Source organism: Taudactylus pleione, unplaced genomic scaffold (assembly GCF_031769625.1).
Source record: "Taudactylus pleione unplaced genomic scaffold, aTauple2 ptg000156l, whole genome shotgun sequence".
NCBI lineage: Eukaryota > Metazoa > Chordata > Amphibia > Anura > Myobatrachidae > Taudactylus > Taudactylus pleione.
In genome coordinates this window covers 12,136,981-12,157,872 of record NW_028284558.1, presented here as the reverse complement: position 1 = coordinate 12,157,872, position 20,892 = coordinate 12,136,981, and the positions used below count along the sequence as shown (strand labels likewise).

General features: G+C 42.0%; 1 protein-coding gene across 2 annotated transcripts in view; it reads right to left on the bottom strand.

The window, feature by feature from the left end:
* Positions 1-20,892, bottom strand: part of CERS6 (ceramide synthase 6) — a 443,580-nt gene that overhangs the window by 215,924 nt on the left and 206,764 nt on the right. For both annotated transcript variants that reach the window (XM_088474898.1, XM_088474899.1), the window contains exon 4: positions 2,926-2,983. In XM_088474898.1, the coding sequence (XP_088331024.1) occupies positions 2,926-2,983 (58 nt within the window). The remainder of the gene's footprint in view (positions 1-2,925; positions 2,984-20,892) is intronic.

Sequence of the window (20,892 nt, the reverse complement as noted above, 5' to 3'; positions counted from 1 at the left end):
TGCCTGTGCGTTGCATACATCTAAATGGACTTCAAGGGGATTGCAACATGGTAGCAAACAGTTCTGGAAGTGAAGGTTTGGGCCTTATAACCCCAGTATTCAGAACTCCACGCTATCTCTAGGCGGAAGGGGGGAGGTAATTTTAAGTAATGGTCAGAGCAGTTGGGCAAAGCCACTTTGCGGCCAGTAAGATTGCAAATAGAGGTGCACAGAAAATTTTGCAATGTTACTGTAGCTTATTATATATCCAAGTTTAGCCAAACATTGTTGTGGAACATTGCAATGAACTGAATCTGTGCCCATAGGAGCAAAGAACTCTCCATTAGCTCCTTTACCCACATAATACATAGTTCTCCAGGAGAGATGAGGCCAGGGACGGCGTCGGCAGATGCAGATTCTTGGCCTCTGAAGTGACCAGCACCCGGTCAGGTTACGGGAAGCTTCTCTCAATCACTATGATCCTGCAGGTCCTGCAGTGGACTAAGGTGTGGAAGAATGCATTGTTGATTATGTTCAGAGGTAGGACCTCAGGTGCTGGAAGCCAGGATGTACATGTAGGAGGAGTAAAGCATGAAGCTGTATGGGTAATGCAGGTAACAATAAGATTGAAGTCACAGAAACTGACATACCAGTAATATAGTAGATATTTCAGATGCATGTACAGTAACAGAAGAGAAGTAACAGGAAATACTAACAATAATGATACTGAGGATGCAACAGGTAACACAAATGGTGAGACAGGAACCAGTCAAAGCCAGGGGAATAAGAGTGAGAGAGGAGAGTGAAGTAACATGCCACGGTCAGGGTTTCCACAAAGTTAGTATCAAACCAAAAATCTGAGGTCTGAAAAATCAATCAGGTAATACCACAGCAGGCAAACAACAAACAATGACTTTGCATAGCTCTGATGCAAAAGGTCCTTTTTAAAGGCTTACTATCAGAGATAATCAGAGGCATCTGAAAAGTGATGCGCACAGACTGTGACCACTTAGAAGAAAAGCTGATACAATACCTGAAGAAATACTGTACATGCTGAGCATTCTCAGAGAAACAGAAAACGGAAAGCTTCTATCTTCTTTTGATAAGTGCAAGATTATGACAACATTAATGTGATCTGGGTTGGGAGCATATTATTAGGAATGGAGTCAGACTCAGATGAAGGAATCAAAAAGAATTCATAGTGACAGTGGTTTTGGAGTCCTCAATCTGGAGTGATGTTTCAGAATAGTTGTTTGCAGAATTGGAACTTCAGACTTTTAGCAAGATGGTGTGTGCCAGGAAACAGAGCAGGACTACATGTACATGTATCCAAGCAGCGGGAAATTAGAAAAGGGCGAGATGCCCAGAACAATTATAACTGTGGAGGAATGCACACATTGCACAAAGGAAACAAGGTCACGGGAATACAGGACTGCACACTAGAAACAAGGTCTAAGGATTACACAATTGCACATTGGGAGCAAGGTCACATGAGCACTGGATTGCACACTGGAAGCAAAATCACAATAGCACAGGATATGATATCAAGAAGCAGACAAGCAGGGTCTGGTAAAAGGGATTGTAAGTTAACAGGAACAGACTGGGGCTGAATAATAGGAACTGTGATCTGGCATTGATTGCAAGGACAGCCATACTTAAAGACAAGACAGCATGTGCAGCTTGTTAATTACTGGGGAAAAAAGCAGTTTTGATTAACTAAACACTTGCTGGAGAAGCAAAATCAATTTTTTTAGGAATGGGGTTCAAAATTTTAAATTCCACACAACAGAACTCCAAGTCATGATACACAACAACTAATCACAAGTTAGATTTCCAATGAAGCCTGGCAGGAGCAAGCCTCCAAATTTATACACATGCATGGATGCAATTTTAAAATGACTTGGAAATTAAAATGCCTACCCCCCATTATTTTACTGTGCATAATGACTGTAGATGTGATCAGTAAATATTAGTCCTGAAGTGGGTCTTTAAGGGCTAGTCACATTCAAGTTAATGTCTGCTTTTATATGGGGAATTGTGGCCATTCACCATTTTGATTTTTTACATATGGTTACCCTGTGTATCTTCTATTGACTGCTAGACAAATGTTCTAGATATTTACATTTATACTGTTTATTATTTAGTCTTACTGTTTTATTTAACCCTTCACATTTCTGAATAATGTCAGAACAAAAAATATTTTTTTATCGTGTGCATTTAAAGTGTAATACTAATTTTGTATTGAGATACTAGAAATGAGTGTACATAATTAATAATTCTTGCGAATACAGATTTTCACCTTTAACAGAAAACTTAATTCTCAGCAAACACAGAACAACCGGCTAATCGGTATCTTGCCTACAGCCATTCTCCACAGAGACATAGCAGAAGGTATAACATAGATAATTAATTCCAGAGCACAGAAATAAGCAACTGAACACTTCTGAAATGGATTCCCTTAGAGATGGACTCAGGTAGTTCACATTATGGTGAATATTGATTTGAAAAAAATAAATAAATGTAATATATATATATGTTTATATACATATATATATATATATATATATATATACATACACACACAACTACATAAATTAAATACAGTAAGCATGGACAGCAGTCAGTTACCGCAATGTATAACTATTTAATAAGAATAGAAGTATATGAACTGGGAGAGTATTTTTGCATATTCCAAATCCCTTCAAAATCTAGCGAGAAATAGTTGCTAGGCAACTTTTTTTTTTCCAAGACAAAGGCTAACAAAGTGCATAAACCACCTATTACATTCTCTGTTACCAGTGCTTCAATGCAATAGCTTTATGTCAACATATGAAACACATAGTGGGGGTCATTTGATAAGCACAAAGTTATGTTGTTAAGTGAATATTTTTAAAAGTGTCTGCACTTTTCAATAAACATAAGTATTATAAAATTGTATGTGCCTACCTTTTTTAGGTATCGGATCCCATATGTAAATATATAAAGGTTAAATGTAAATTTCCACCTGTAGAAAGCACAGTAAATAAATTGGTAAATAGCACAATTAAAACACATTTCACTCTTGAAGAAAGGTCAGGGTTACCTAAAAGCAAAAGAATGTAACAAGTCTCCTCCGCTAATAATATTCAACAAAATAATACAGTCAATTATTTTATTGTCCTATAGAACCATAATTATGCGTAATTAGCTAATGTAAATCACATACAAAACGTATACTTAATAAAGAGCACAGAGACTCAGGGTGTGATTCAGATTTGCACAAGTCGGTCGCATATGTGGCTGCAGTGCCTGCTCAGAAACAAATGTGTTGGCTGTGCCGCCCATATACTGTACATCTGCTTGTGAAAGTAGCCCTCATCACCATTATAGCGCTTTCACACCAGGCATATAGCTGATATCAGGGATCAGCCTGAAATCAGATGGATCTCTGCGCACGCTCAAGTCTGAACTGCATGCAATACTTTATGTGGGAATGCACAGTGGAGATGCGGCTGAAGTGCATGGGACACCAAATCATCCTGTGTTGCTCAAAACGGCAGTTGCTCGGTTACGGAGCACATGCAGGGCCTGATTCTGAGGTGGATGCAGATGCGGCTGCATCTTTTGTCACTGTTGTGTCTTTATGCTAATGCCGTATCCCATTTTTCAAACCACTGAGATGCCCACTTGCAGCATCTTAAGCTGTGTACACACTACATAGTCTGATCTTGCGGATCGGGACGACATATCGGGCACATGGTTTAATGTGTACCCGCTAGGTGCAGTCCAGCGGAACGTTCATCAAGGTCTTTCCATTGGCCTGCATGCACGGCCGATGCAGCGAACCCAGATGCCGATGCCGGCAAAGTCAATGGTGCTGGCAGTGGCTTCCCTCCCCGCAGTGACACCAGGTGCGAGAAGGGCAGTAGTGTGGTAAAAAACAGGCTGTGGCCTTATAAGTAGGGCATAACCCTGTGGACAGGGGGCGTGGCCTCACAACCCGAACCCCCATTGTAATCTCTACGGGGGTCCCGGAGGTGCGAACTGCACCTGGGGATCAGTCTGTGTGCAGTGCCGGCTCCCTCACTGTGTCAGGAGTTGAGTGCTGCATGTAATGCTTCAGTGCAGCACCCGGCTCCTGTCACTGAGGAGTCTGCACTTTGGTATCACCCCTTGGTGGGTGACACCCGGGTGCGGCCCGCACCCCCTTTGTGACGCCACTGGATGCTGGTGAACAATATATCGGGTGGTTGATCATGCAGTGTCTACCGACTGTGATATGTCATTCATCAGCACCATTGGGAGTTGCACTGCCGGTTCACTTAGTGTGTACCCTGTGTGTATCTTAGGACAGTGGGTTCCTGTCACTGTGTGAGTTTAGACAAACCATCAGTCGCACCATCAAAACTTGCACCAGCCCTGTGGTAGGTGTAGTTTCTCCATCCAAGTATTGCCTCCTGTGTGAGAGGCACCGTGAGGCCAATTCTGTGCTGCGTCTCTGCGCAGACAATCTGGATGCATGCATGGTACAAGTCAATAACATGCGCAGACCTATCATCTGCCATTTCTGTGCAACATGACAATGAATCAGGCCCCCAATCGTTAAACTCCATTTGACATGAAAACAATTCTATTGGTTTATGTATACGGCAATGTACAGTACATTATTACTGCAGAGGAGCTCAATCACCGTGCCGTATATATGCGCAAGACTTTCTGTGTATTGAATTGCAACTTATTTTGGTTGCAGATTGCTAAGGCTATGTGTTAAAATAAATATTCATTTTAGACATTTTAAAAAGTAAAAAGTATTAAACATCAGAATCTGTAAGAAATCTATGATAGACTCACCTGGAATAGAAAGAATACAGACAAATAAACTTACTGGTCTGTCTTATAAGATCTCACATACATCCCATTATGTGACAGGACTAGGTCTGCTTTCGGAAGTTTTGAACTTGAAAGTTGAGCCAGATTAGCAAGAGGGCAACTGGGGCGCCCACCCAGGGGCCACCACACACTAGGGGGACCCCCACATACAGATGTGTTCACATACATCTTACTACCTTGCACGTTAACCAGCTATTCTAGTTGTGCCATGCCGTGGCGTGACTCGGTAGCGCTGAGGGTGTTTTTGGGCAACTTTTTACCTTCAAAGTGCAAAATGCTGCATTACAGTGTCACAACTGCTGACACTGTAATGCAGCATTTTGCATGCAGATACCCCCGCAGTGGCACACAGAATAAAGGCATGCCGCATATCATTGTAGTTAGCAGGATCTGCGTGTGTGTCCTATTCACATCACTTTGTGAATAAGACGCATTTGAAAGTAAAAAGTTGCACGAAATGATGTTCAGCGCTACTGAGATGCACGGCGCTCAGTGTCAGACTGGGCTATGAAGGGCCCACCGGGGGAATGCAGTGTTAGGGGCCCATCCTTAAAGGGTATGAGCAGTCTCCAGAGGAGGTGTGGCCAGCCACCACAGAGACTTGACTAACCATTAGAGAGAGCATGGTCTGGGCTATACTGATAGTGCATGTATGATAATGTACCAGATTAATAACTATGCACTATAGTGAATACACATAACCCTGGAAATGCAGTATAATGTAACATATGCACAGTCTAGAACCAGACCCCTAGAAAAAAAGGTGGGCTCTCAGGCAGTGGGGCCCACAGGGGATTTCCCCTTTACCCCTGTGGGCCAGTCTGACCCTGACAGCGCTCACACGTTACTGTATGTTTAACGCGACTTGTAGTGCACGGAGGTAAGATGTGTGTGGACACATCTGTATACACTGTAGCTACATTACCAATGTGGGGGCTGTGGCATACATGACCTGGGCTTCCGTGTGGCATAATATGAAATGGGGCACTACAGTGTGTTTAATACATTTGTGGTGCTGTGAGTATTTTCACATTATACTCTTTAATAACATCACCAGCATATCATAATTACAATTTTATTGGTAGGGACTACCACAAATTAGTCGCCCTGGGGCCCACTGAAGTCTTAATCTGGCCCTGCATGGAAGCATCTGGTTTATATCTGCTGGAATTAATTCATTTTTAATTTAAAGATTGTCACTAACAAAATGTATGTAGTTATAGTTATGTTAATATACTTTACCTTTTAATTACCATGTTATCTTTCTGGGTACTACAGTTTACTGGAATATAATGTTGGTCATCCCTAGGGATGTAATGTTTTTTTTAACGTGCTTTTTCATATAACAGAAAAAAGCTCTTTTTGTGCATATGCTATATCTCTGTCATTTGTATCTATTCAATAACCACACACCCCAGCTTGAAACAATGGCACATTTGACTAACATGCTTGTTTTTGAATATATCAGATTAAGCACTTCATTTATTTCCAGATCACACTGTTTTAGGTCTAATAAGTCTATTCATATACTCCTGGTGCAGTTTAAAATGACAATAGTTACAGTACTTTTTATTATTTGCTTTTCTTTTTAATGGATATTTTCACATGTGCAGCAGTGAACTCTCCTGAATACTTTTATCCATAAGACAACTGGAAAATTATGCTTATTACATTTGTATTTATGATGCTTTATTAGATTTAGGTGGATTGAATACAGCATGCGCTACACTCAGGGCCGGATTAAGGTCTGTGGGGGCCCCTGGGCAACAAACTCGTGGGGGCCCCTATCAGTGATCCAAAATTATATATATATATATATATAAAATATATATATATATATACACACACGCACACATACATGCCCCCCCAACCCCACAACTAACACACACAGTGTGCCCCCCAACCCCACAAATAACACACACAGTGTGCCCCCCTCAAATAACACAGTGTGCCCCCCCAACCCCACAAATAACACACACAGTGTTCCCCCCCAAATAACACAGTGTGCCCCCCAACCCCACAAATAACACACACAGTGTGCCCCCCAGAAAAACACACTGTGCTCCCCCAACCCCACAAATAACACACACAGTGTGCCCCCCCAAATAACACAGTATGCCCCCCAACCCCACAAATAACACACACAGTGTGCCCCCCAACCCCACAAATAACACACACAGTGTGCCCCCCCAACCCCACAACCAGCAGCACCACACTTGAAAAAAAAAAAAAACATTAACGGACTTACCCTACAAGCCGAGGCAATAACACAGGAGCAGTGAGTCCCGAGGCAACAGCTGTGGCTCCTGTCTATTCAACTCTGCGGGCTTCAGACGCGGATCTTGAGGTGGTGGCCTGGCGTGGGGCTGTGCAGCATGACCTCTGACGTCACCCCTGCATTGTCTTTCAGCCCCTTTGCACAGCCTGCTTTGCCGGCCGGTGCAGCGCCGCGCTCTGAGCCCAAGTGCTCAGTGAGCGCTGCCTGGCTGCAATAACGGAAGACCGCACCAGCTAAATGCTGTACTCCGCCGGTCTAAGTAGTAGTGGCAGGGGAGAGGGTGTGGGGGCCCCCGATGTGGGGGCCCCGGGACGATCGCCCCTGTCGCCCTGCCTATAATCCGGCCCTGGCTACACTACATGGCAAAAAGTATGTGGCCAAACACCCATTGTTAACAGCTGAATATTAAGACTACAACCATGTAACCTGCATAATCAAACATTACCACTGGAGTGGATTTATAGATTTATAAACTTTTTAAACCCAGACCCTGAACAGCTCATTGAGATTCAACCTGGCTGCCACGTTCCCTGCAAATCAGTTCATCATATTCCTGTCCAGTGCAGTCAACTGTAAGAAGTGAAATTGTGAAGTGATAACACTTAGGACAACAGTTTGGCAGCAAAGAGATAGGCCACAAAAGCTCACAGAATAGAAAAGCTTAGCAAATAAAATCATCTGTTCTTAGTTGCAACAGTCACTAAAAAAACTTTCTCTGGAAGCAATGCCAGCACAAGAATTGGTCATCAGGAGCTTCATGAATTGGGTTTGATATGATATATATACAGTCAGGTCCATAAATATTGGGACACTGACAGAATTTTCATATTTTGGCCTCTATTCACCACCACAATGGCTTTGAAATGAAACAAACAAGATGTGCTTTAACTGCAGACTTTCAGATTTAATTTGAGGGTAATTACATCCAAATCAGGTGAACGGTGTAGGAATTACAACAGTTTCTATATTTGCCTCCCACTTTTTAAGGGGCCAAAAGTAATGGGACAAACTAAACAATCCTAAATCTAATTTTCACTTTTTAATACTTTGTTGCAAATCCTTTGCAGGCAATTACAGCCTGAAGTCTGGAACGCATAGACATCACCAGACGCTGGGTTTCATCCATGGTGATGCTCTGCCAGGCCTCTACTGCAAATGTCTTCAGTTCCTGTTTGTTCTTGGGGCATTTTCCCTTCAGTTTTGTCTTCATCAAGTGAAATGCATGCTCAATTGAATTCAGGTCAGGGGATTGACTTGGCCATTGCATAAAATTCCACTTTTTAGCCTTAAAAAACTCTTTGGTTGCTTTTGCAGTATGCTTTGGGTCATTGTCCATCTGCACTGTGAAGCGCCGTCCAATGAGTTCTGAAGCATTTGACTGAATAAGAGCATATAATATTGCCCGAAACACTTCAGAATTCATTCTGCTGCTTTTGTCAGCAGTCACATCATCAATAAATAAAAGGGAACCAGTTCCATTGGCAGCCATACATGCCCACGCCATGACACTACCACCACCATGCTTCACTGATGAGGTGGTATGTTTTGGATCATGAGCAGTTCCTTTCTTTCTCCATACTCTTCTCTTCCCATCACTCTGGTACAAGTTGATCTTTGTCTCATCTGTCCATAGGATGTTGTTCCAGAACTGTAATGGCTTTTTTAGATGTTGTTTGGCAAACTCTAATCTGGTCTTCCTGTTTTTGTGGCTCACCAATGGTTTGCATCTTGTGGTGAACCCTCTATATTCACTCTTGTGAAGTCTTCTCTTGATTGTTGACTTTGACACATATACATCTACCTCCTGGAGAGTGTTCTTGATTTGGCCAACTGTTGTGAAGGGGTTTTTCTTCACCAGGGAAAAAATTCTCTTGTCATCCACCACAGTTGTTTTCCGTGGTCTTCCGTGTCTTTTGGTGTTGCTGAGCTCTCCGGTGCGTTCTTTCTTTTTAAGAATGTTCCAAACAGTTGATATGGCCACACCTAATGTTTTTGCTATCTCTCTGATGGGTTTGTTTTGATTTTTCAGCCTAATGATGGCTTGCTTCACTGATAGTGACAGCTCTTTGGATCTCATATTGAGAGTCGACAGCAACTGATTCCAAATGCAAATGTCACACCTAGAATCAACTCCAGACCTTTTACCTGCTTAATTGATAATGAAATAACGAGGGAATAGCCCACATCTGTCCATGAAATATCTTTTGAGTTGATAGTCCCATTACTTTTGGGCCCTTAAAAAGTGGGAGGCACATATTGAAACTGTTGTAATTCCTACACCGTTCACCCGATTTGGATGTAATTACCCTCAAATTAAATCTGAAAGTCTGCAGTTAAAGCACATCTTGTTTGTTTCATTTCAAAACCACTGTGGTGGTGAATAGAGGCCAAAATATGAAAATTCTGTCGATGTCCCAATATTTATGGACCTGACTGTATATATCATATATGATATGTAAGCTTATAGTTATTGCGAAAGGACACAATGAAATTACAATCCAGAACATCCACATATAATGACAAATCACCATTTCAGATTGACTTATTAAGACTGACGATAACAGATGGATAAACGCTTTTCATAAAAATAGATGTTCTAGTCTTTATACACCTGAACTGTCTTTTTCGGAGGGGAAAAACGCAATGGTTAGGATGATAAGAATCTATTTCCCTTACGACAACAGTTTCCATTGCCGAACAGCACCACACAATCCTCCAATCACTATGTGCAATGCCAAGCAAATGCATACTGGAACACTTCCTACCGAAACGCGTCAGCAGTAGAGGAATGAGATCTGCAGTTTTTGTTCATGGTTTGCCATGAGCACCTTAGTTTCAGTGAAGGCAAATTTTATTACTATATCATATAATGACAGTCTAGATAATTGTATGTTTCCAACTTGGTGGCAACAGTTTGGGAAGACTTTGACATTGTTACTGTGCATGAAGTGAGGTCCATCAAAAACTCAACCCCAAGGAACTCTATTAGAATGAACTGGAATGCTGAAAGCGAGCCAGACCTTATCACCCAACACCAGTGACCGACCTCACCTGCTCTGGTGGCTAAATGGGTGCGAATTCATACAGTCATGTTCCAAAATCTAGTATAAAGAATTAACAGAAGTGTGGAGATAGCCTGCAAATGGGATACCAACTCCACAGTCATGACCACGGCTTTGGTTCCAACAAGCAATTAGGCGTGTGATGTTTGGGCACAGGGGTGTATCTAGGGATGCAAGCGCCCCTGGCAATGTAATGGACTGGCGGCCCCCTCCACCCTATGCAGTGCCCCCAGTAGTAATCCCCCCTATGCTGCAATTCCCCCAGTAGTAGTCCCCCCTATACAGTGCCCCCACTAGTAGTCCCCCCTATGCTGCATTGCCCTCAGTAGTAGTCCCCCTATACAGTGATCCCAGTAGTAGTCTCCCCTATACAGTGCCCCCAGAAGCAGCCACCCCCTTAAAGTGCCCCCAGTAGTGGCCCCCCTCTATACAGTGCCCCCAGTAGTGTCCACCCCTATACAGTGCCCCCCCTCCTGTGCCAGGCTTACACACACACATAAAAAAATACATCTTACCTGATCCCCGCTCCTGGCTCTTCTCTTGCACTATGGGAGAGACATCAAGAAGTCTCTCCCATCACCTGTTGCAGGGGGGAGCCAGAAGACGGAGCTCATGAGTGAGCTCCAGCCGGTTCCCTCTGTGGACGTCGCAGCAGCCAATAACAGTCTGTCTGGCTCTCATTGGATGGCTGCTATAACAAACAAACACACAGCCACCGCTGGTGGCTGTGTTTGTAAACTGTGTATGGCTGACCGCTCTCACTGTGGTCTGCCCTACACTTGTGGGGCCGGGTAACTAGCGGGGTAGTCCACCCCTTGGCTGCTGGTGACACTGCTGAATGGTGCCCCCCCTTTGGTCGGTGCCCCTGGCTAGTGCCATGCTGGTCGATGGGTAGATACACCCCTGTTAGGGCATCCACATTCTAAACAGTGAAATAGCAGTTGACATGGCAGTAACTTTTTAGTAAAGTGAGATTCATCTTATTAGAAAATCATCAATCAAACGGTGCTGCATGTCAAATCTTGGGGTCTACAATTAAGGAACAGAAGTAAATCTACATATGAGAACAAGTCATTTTGCTAGCCAGGGAAATACTTTGAATTATGTAACTGCATTACATTTTTCTTATTATACCTTTTTACACACCTAGATTGCTCACATGTAATACCAGGAGCCATAATGGCTGCATGCGTCATTTACCAATCTTGTTTTCATTTCCACGGCTCACAAACTAAATGTATTTTTAAGTAAGTTCATCAAGCCAGTCTCATTAAATGAGGGAAATATGATTAACTTGACAATTGTACATTTAGAAGTCTTTGTATTTAATAGGCTATTCTGTTGTTTCTGACTGTAATTACAAAACAATGTTACTGTCTTATTATTTTATTGCAATTTGAAATTGTTTATCAGGCTAAAAGTTCTAAAGTGATTTATTTAATATTACATTGTGATACATCCTTTTATAGTGCTGTTTGTTCTCCTGAACTTCCCCGATAAAAAAAAAAACTAATTAAAAGCTTAATTAGCTGTGGTTTGCCTTTACATTCAATATAGTGACAACAATAATTCAAAGGTATTATAGAATGTGTTGAAAGACCTCTAGCAGTTTATTCCATTGTTCACAAGATGCAATCAATTCTGAACAGAGCATGTCAGTTATGTTAAACCAGCTACAAGTAACAATTACTTTAAGTGGATATCACTGGAAATGAATACAGAGAGGATCACTGTCATCTGAGCAGTGCTATATAACAGAGCCCAGAACTCTTCTGCAAGTGCGTCTGTGAGTGGACACCAGTGCAATTCAGTAATTTTACGCTGACCGCATAAGTTTTTGCTAAACGCCGGCCTATGACACACTAATACGTCAGAGCAGTTATGTGCGCTCACATTGTTGCTGGCAAATCACCGTCATGAAACTCCCTATTTAACGGAAAGACATGCGCAGTAAAAAAAAACATTGGAGTTGTATGTAAACCATCGGTTTGCTTATATCTCAAATCAGGGCCTCTGTGCCTGATTCAGAGCTGGACGCTATTTGCGCTCGCTCGTTCAGAAAAAGGGGCCGGCTATTTAAATTGAGCGCTCACTCTTTGCGGTCTGTTGACGCCTCTATGTGTGAGCGAGCAAACGAAACATGCGCTCGCTATTTTGTAAAGACACCACCTGGCCGCTCGCATCCTACGTCATCTCCGCTATTTATTAGATTGATCGAGTACATCGAAAGGCGTATGAACTGCTCGCAGTGCTTGTGGTTGGATTTTCCTACCGCAATCATGCGAACAGTTCAGGCTAAGAGACAACCAAGTGACGTGGCCGATGACGCTGCTTTGTTAATTATGCACACCCTTAAAACGCCCGTTTTGACCGTTTGGCACGCCTGCGTTCAGATCTCCACTCCCCGTTTTCAAGCACCTTCCCCTGTTACCACCCACAAACGCCTCATCCTGTCACTCAAATTAGCAGGCACTCGCTATTTTGCGAGCGCTCGATTTCCAACCGCACTGACTGGTTGGCGCATGCGCATTACGACCTATACGCATGCGCAGATGTGCGAACATCGCTCGGAGCCAACGGGAGGCCGCTTACGAGCGGCTCTGAATCAGGCCCTGTGTACGTACAAAATCTAAATGTATGGTCAGTGCGACACAGACCCATATATAAACAAAAAACATTAGTTTCCGACTCAGGCCCACAAACTCTACACAGTTAGGCACCTGGTCGGGAATTATAATCATGACTCCAGTGCTGTGAGACAGCAATCCTAACCACTGTGTCACTGTGTCATCACAGTTGCATGTTATAATATATAAATTTATACTGCATCTGCATACAGACACCAGACATTTATACTGTAAATGTCCATCAAACTTTGGTGAGGTCAAATTGGTGCTGCTGCAGGTATTTTAGTTGTTTGTTATTACTCATCTTTGAGATATATTGTTGCATCTGAATAATGAAGTCTATCATGGAACTGACTTGAAATAAACAAAATGCAAGGCAGATTACATGGCAGCCATCTCAGTACCCCAGCTCATGCTACATACATGCTGACAAAGGACATTTGGGATCAGTCACCTCTGCTCAGCAGAAGCAGCCATGTTGGATGAGCCAATATTTATGAGAATGCATCCAGGTAAATTAAATAGAAACATCACAGAAGCCCGAAATTATGTCATTGGTTCTTAATGAATTCATAGGCTTATTAGTACCTGCTACAATGTATCTGTTACATATTATCTGCTACAAATAATATCTGCTATTATGTATTTCCCCACAACAGACAAAAATATGACATTGAAAGAGAATAAATACTCAAATAGATTTTAATAGGAAATATGGGAGAATGTTGGAAAGTTTTCCTCAATAATGTTATTTATTGTGTGTTCTCACTCTAAGGTTATGAGGGGTGGAGGCTAGTGTGTTAGTAAATATGACAGTGCAGTGCTTTCTCTCCTGAGTGTTGCTGATTCTTCAGCTAACTGAACTGGATAATATATACAGTATATATATATATATATTACTAGCTGAAGTACCCGGCGTTGACCGTGATTTTAAGAATGTTTGTTTACACATCATCCTCCAACCAACCTCTCCGTAGGCAGGCCTCACGGAAAGTGAGACAAACTTCCCCATCAACAGTCCTAAGGTCTTCGAAGGAAGTAGGACCTGTAACGGTGTAAAGCAAACTTCGGAGATAGAAGCATTAAAAATTTGTCGGATGTACAGTGTAAACACGGCCAAGAGCTTCTGTTGCTCTGATACCAGGATGACCATCTAAAGCGACTCCCTGTTTTCTGCGCATAAAACCTTTTGGAGAAGCATTCCATGTGTAATATTTTGGCAGCTCACAGTACAGCAGGGTCCTTGCAAAGTCATCATTTTCACACAGTTCGAACAAAGAAGTGACTGTTGTTGCGTAATATGGTATAGTCAGAGAGCTGAGAGTGCTGGGAAAGCCTGCTAAAGCTCTCTTAGATAATAAACATTAAGATCATTTCAAAACACAAAACGCTCCCTCCGAGGCCCTACCCATATGCCGTGAGGCCCCTCAATGAGTGTATAGCTAAAATTGTGGTTGTTAATTAATTAAAAATTAACAGTAATTAATTTAAATTTCAGTTTATTTTAGTTGCCTCGGCCGTGTTTTAATACACTTGTAAACTGGATTTGTATAGAAAGACAGAAGGAAAAATTGTCGCTTTAATATAGTAGAGATAAGAAAGTTCTTAAATATCACCACTGGAGGCAGCAGACAGCAGTACTGAGTGCAAGGACCCACAATGAGTGTACAGCAAAAATTGTGTAATTAACAGTAATTAATTTCGATTTCAAAGCTTTTAGTTGCCTTGGCTGTGTTTTAATATGCTCGTATGTAAAATTTCACGATCTTGGCTTGTAAACTGTGGATTTGTATAGAAAGACAGAAGGACAAATTTTCGCTTTTATATAGTAGAGATATATATATATATATATATATACACTAATTACTGATTCATTCGCTATCCTTGACATCAGATGTCATTAAAAAGTTGTCACAATGTGACATCTATAATGGATTACTCAATGGAAAGAGGCTACTATTTTATATGTCTATTTTCTTAGACATATAGTTAATAAGTTATGATGGGTTGGTAATGCAAACCTATGTATCTCATTTAGTGTGTAATGCCAGCTTGTCTGTAAACCTATACAATACACAAGCATAAATTCAGGCATCCAGCATACGTAAACAAAGCCTAATAAGCACTCGTTGACATGGGGTTAAAAAATAATGAAAGTGAATGCACCTATATCATAGTTATCAAATTTGCGGGACTCCACACCATGAGATCCTGGAGGACCCAGGGACAACTGTGAGGTTGTGGTATTGTGAAACGCGTCATCACAGCCCCCTGATTCACAGTATTTTGCAGTAGGAGGCAGGGAAATAATAATGCAATTCACAGTGAATCTTGTCATCACTTCTCTGCCCTACTCACTTCACTGCAGGAGTAGGTGGGATTGTGGGAGGGTCGCTCACTGAAAATCTTGAGTCTCCTAGATATTCCAGGAGAGTAGGCATATATAACTTGTACACACTGTAAAGCATATGCTTCACACATTTACAATTTCACTATTCATAATCATTATCACTCAGTGATACATAATGGTGTTCTACTGGTACACCAGTCAAAGTACTACGTAATATATATAACACACTATACTGCAGCACAATATAAGATACATTAATGAACATGACCTCACATTAATGCCAGATTACCTATGCTTCAATGAGCATTGTTTTTCAATGCCATGTTAGCATAGCTTAAAATGTACTGTATGTGCCGAATGTTTGTACTTCCAATTTGGCTTGTTGGAGACCTACCTAAGAATCTCACATTGGCCCAGTCCCTCATTAAATTAGGACTTAAACTGCTCTAAGACAACACAAGCTAGATTTCCTGACTAACTACCCCAGCCCACCCACAGTTCAGATAAATTATGTATCTGTAAAGTTGCCATCATATATAGATTTAAAACCTTACTCTGTATGTTTCAAGCGAAATACACTTGCAATTAATTGTCTCATAGCCTGGGAGTATTCCTCTTGATGAATATTAGGACAGTACTGTACTTGAGCACATTAAGTGAAAATTAATAACTATAGTACATGCATACAATATTAAACGTCTCTTTAACTAGGGGTCACTGTGCCCATAGTTAGACTGCTCCTTATTGTTTAAGTTGCCCAATTGCTACTTGAAGTGTTAATGTTGCATTGTAGCTAAGTAATGGAAGTTTTAATTGCATAAAATTGACATAATAACCATAAGTCAATGACAGCTAGAATCCTTGGAGATTGGCAGCAAGGGGTCCATCTGAATTTCTGATAACTATTTGCTTGTTCAGATCCACTGTGATAATTCTAAAGAACTAGAATAATTATCACAGTGGAATGGAAATCACAAGAAGACTAGTGCATGGGTCTTCAGAGTGGTAAGTAGATTGGCACAAACCCGTGATCGCTAATTATGCCCATGGATAGACATTGGTGATGCCCCCAATGTACATTTTGGTTGGAGTGCACAAGAGTATCTGCTTAATTCCATATAACAAAGCGGTAAATCTGTGATGAATGTACTTATATCTGTAAGTTATTTCACCAAATTAAGGAAATTGCAAATTAAATTATGAAGCATTAATATATTGTAGCCGTAGGGTGAAATAATGCAGTAAAGACTCTAGAACTCTAGAAACATTTATTAGTAATAAAATTATAAAGATGAAATATCACGGCCTGAAAACACGACTCTTTAATGGTCATTTATCACACAACAAATTACCTTTCAAAAGATTAGCAAAAATGCTTGAATTTGAACAATAGACAGATCAGATTATAATGATAACTGAAAATTGATTTTAGCACTGATCTGAATAGATAGTAATTAGCTAGACAAAAAAATTAATGGTGTATTCAATGAGAATAACTTTTTAAATCAGTTGAAGCAAATGTTGTGTTGTTTTGGTATCATAGTCATATAGATACAATGGGATGAATTAAATTAATGTGAAGATGAATAGCTGCGTGAGGGAGCTCAGGTTAAGTCGCGAGAACTGGCATTCTCTGACTTAACCGATTCCTGACCAGGCACACGGCAGTGAATCGAATCACCCACGATGAAATCGCTTCTGCCAACATTTTTTATTTGTATTGCTTTGCATAGGGGCCCTGTCACTGGAGTGGCCTACGTGACCAGCACCGCTACACAGACTAGTGGCAGCAGCGCCTTCACCCACCACTAACGCCAATGTCTCTGTGTGCACAGACTGCTTTGTAGACTTTCCAATTCAAATGAACACGGGCCGAAACCATCACCCCCTCACCCCTTACCGGCCTGCCTAAGGTGCCACTCCTACCTCTTGCAGTGATGATGTCCATAAATTGTTTGTTATTGCTCAGCTTTAACTTGACAGATCGAAGTGAAACAAAGTGCAGATTATTTCTAGGAGTTTTCACTACAAAATGAAGCAGTTTTCATGAAAATCAGTTTAGTAGCTTTTGCGTCAACTTGGATCAAACAGACAGACAACATTCTTATTATATTAGTATAAATAAATAAATAAATACTGTGTTTATATATATATATATATATATATATATATATATATTGGGTTTTTTGTAAGTATTCTCTAAGTTTATGCTACATACACAGGTCATGACAAAGGGTGTTTTTGTTTTGCTTGTTTTTATACTTTTTTTAATATTACACTTTAAAAAAACATTAAAGCTTCTAAGGCGTGATAATTATCACTTGGAGATAATTATAATTCTATTTTACCATTTATAGTACATGCTTTAAAAAATACAATATGATATTACACTGAAGTGCTAAAAGTCATGGGATAGCAGTATGTAAAGGTAATGGTAGGTAGCAACACTCTACTGTGTTGGAAATGCCCAGATCTGCATCAGTGTAACACCAGCTAGGCTGTTCATGGCAAGGCAATGTAAAATATCGGAGTTCGAACGAGGCATAATAATTTGTGCCCGACGGATGGGACATTCCATTTCTGAAGTTGTGTGGATATTCAACATTCCTTCAACTACGGTTTCACGTGTAACTGACCACTGGTGCTTAATGATCATGACCAATGGCATCTGCCCAGAATTGTCTGTGGTAACAGACAAGCGGCACTGGCTCAAATCCCTTCCACATTGAATGTAGGAGGTACCAGATGCATATCCAGCAGGTCAGTGCAGTGATCTGCACCAGAAGGTAGGTGAGTACTTAATTTTTGTTTTAGGTATACCCATGGATTTCTACTGGACAAGGGGACGTTCACTGGGGACAAGGTAAGTACTGTATGTGTGACTGTGTTTTTGCGTGTAATAAAATTGTTCTTTCTACAGTATTGTTTCTTTTCTCTTTACACCTAATTATGTATTTTTTTACCTTAACTATTTGGCCTAGCCTTACATCATCAATCTACGTACACAGTCTGCTCTAATATTCTATTTCTGCACAAACTATATCTCCACTTTTATTAAACTTAATCATAAATGTTTGTTACTGGTCATACACCTTTTCCAACACTGTTACTTTTACTGCAAATCTCCTGCACTTTCTCTCACATTCAAACTATTCCTACTTCCTGTTTTCCACCCGCTATTTACCTCATCCACACCTCATACCTCTCCAACTCCCCCCTTCACTCAATCTCTACCTAATCCCCCGTTTTGCCCTCTGCTTACACCTTTATCCTTCACTCCTTGTCTCCCCCTGCTCCCCTTATCTCCTCTCCTCTGGCTGCCTTCCTCCTCCTCACCTATTACTCCACTTTCATTCTCTACCACACCATGTTCCTACCACACCAATGCTAATCCCTCCTTCACCCCTCCTACTGCCATTTTACCCCACCTCTATCCACATCTCATTAAACTCCCTTCCTGCCCACCTCCTACAGGTTCCCTCCCTAGCACTGGACCCCGCACTATTGCTACACTCGATTCATCTAGAGCCACCAAATTAATCTGTCCTCCTCGTTACAGCAACCCTGATAATCTGATTCACATATCTCCAACTCACGCTGTCCCTCTATCCTGTGCCCTCTGGCATGACAGATCTGTCTGTAATAAACTGGTCCCAATCCATGACCTTTTCTTCTCCAACTCCCTGCATCTCCTAGCCATTACTGAATTTCACCCTCTGACACCACCTGCAGCTTTCTTCTCACCTCCCCTCACACCCCTCGGCCCAGGGGTCACATGGTGGTGGTGGTGGTGATGAGGTCCTTCTATCCTCCGATTACTCTTACCAACTCATACCCTCAGAACCATCCCTAACATTCTCTACATTTAAGGTTCATGCTATACGCCTCTTCCAACCAGTACAGTAGCTATCATTTATCCCCCTGGCCCTCCCCCCAAATTCCTTGACAACTTTGCTTCCTGGTTCCCTCACTTTCTCTCCTCAGACCTTCCCTCCATTATCCTAGGTGTCTTTAATATTCCAATTGATTCCTCCAAAGAATCCTATGCCTCTAAACTCCTTACCCTCTAATTTTCATTTGGTCTCTCCCAATGGACATCCTCACCCTCCCATGTGAGTGGGCACTCACTTGATCTGGTCTTCACTCACAGCTGTGATATTTTTGATTACTCCAATTCCCCATTCCCCTTCTCTGATCACCTTCTCTTTTAACCTATCCCTCTCTCCTTCCCCTCCTCTACCTCCTAAGGCTCCTATCACTAAGCATAACATGGAGACTATCAACGCAGTTTCTTTTTCCTCCAAACTTGACTCACTTCTTTCCCCTATAATCTCTTTCTCTTGCCCTGAACAAGCTGCTTCCCTATAGAATGCCTCCCTTACTTCTGCTCTTGACTCTGTTGCTCCAGCAATCATTACTCGCAGATCCACACCTCAACCTTGGCATTCCAAATGCACCAGATACCTGCAAAAGTGTTCACGAACCGCTAAGCGACAGTGGAGAAAATCACGCTCTAAGGCAGATGTCCTCCATTTTAAATCTATGCTCTCTTCCTACTGTGCTGCACTTTCCCACTCTAAGCAGTCACATCCCAAGAACCACATCTCCTCCCAGTCTTCAAACCCCCAGCGTCTCTTAACCATGTTCAACTACCTCCTCTGCCCACCACCTCCTTGCCTTCCCTCTTCACTCTCTGGCCTTGACTTTGCTGCCTACTTTACATCTAAAATTGATTACAAACAGTATGTCAGGACATTATATCCCACCAGACCCTCAGCACTACACACCCTCCTTTCCTGAACCACTCCTCCCCTTCATCTTACCAACTCTGACATTCTTCTCCCCTGTAAATACAGAGGAAGTCATGGCCCTCATCTGGTCCCCTCCCCACCATCTCTCCCCTTGACTCTATCCCTTCCCGTCTCCTCCGCTGCCTCTCTCATTCTGCCTCATCCCATCTTGCCCACTTCCTCAGTCTGTCTCTCTTTTTTGGCACTGTCTCTTCTGCATTCAAACATGCCATTGTCTCCCCTATTCTTAAAAAACTTTCCCTTGATCCTAATACTCTCTCTATCTACTAACCCATCTCTCCCCATCTCTCCAAACTTCTTGAGCATATTGTTTACAATCACCTTTCTCTTCTCCCATTCCCTCCTTGACCCATTTCAGTCTGGCTTCCGTTCTCTTCATTCCACTGAAACTGCCCTCATAAAAGTCAGTAATGACCTCCTTGCTGCCAAATCCAAGGGCCATTACTCTATGCTCATTCTCCTCGACCACTGTTCTACTTTTGACACTGCGGACCACCCTCTTCTCCTGCAAATCCTTCACTCCCTTGGTCTACGTGACACTGTCCTCTCCTGGCTGTCCTCCTACCTCTCTGAACATTCCTTCTCAGTCTCCTCTCATGACTCCATTCCCCCCCACTTCCACTAATGGCAGGTGATCCCAAGTTCTGTTCTTGGACCCCTCCTATTCTCCCTCTATATGTCTTCTCTAGGTGAACTAATCAGCTCCTTTGACCTCCAATATCATCTCTATGCTGATGATACTCAGATCTACCTTTCCTCCCCTGACCTCTCCCCCTTTCTCCTCACTCATATCTCCAACTGCTTCTCTGTCTCTCTTCCTGCATGTCCCAGAGCTTCTCTTCCCACCCTTCCGAATAACTTCACTTCCCACAATTTGTTTATCAATTGATGGCATCAACATCAAAGAGCGCTGCCT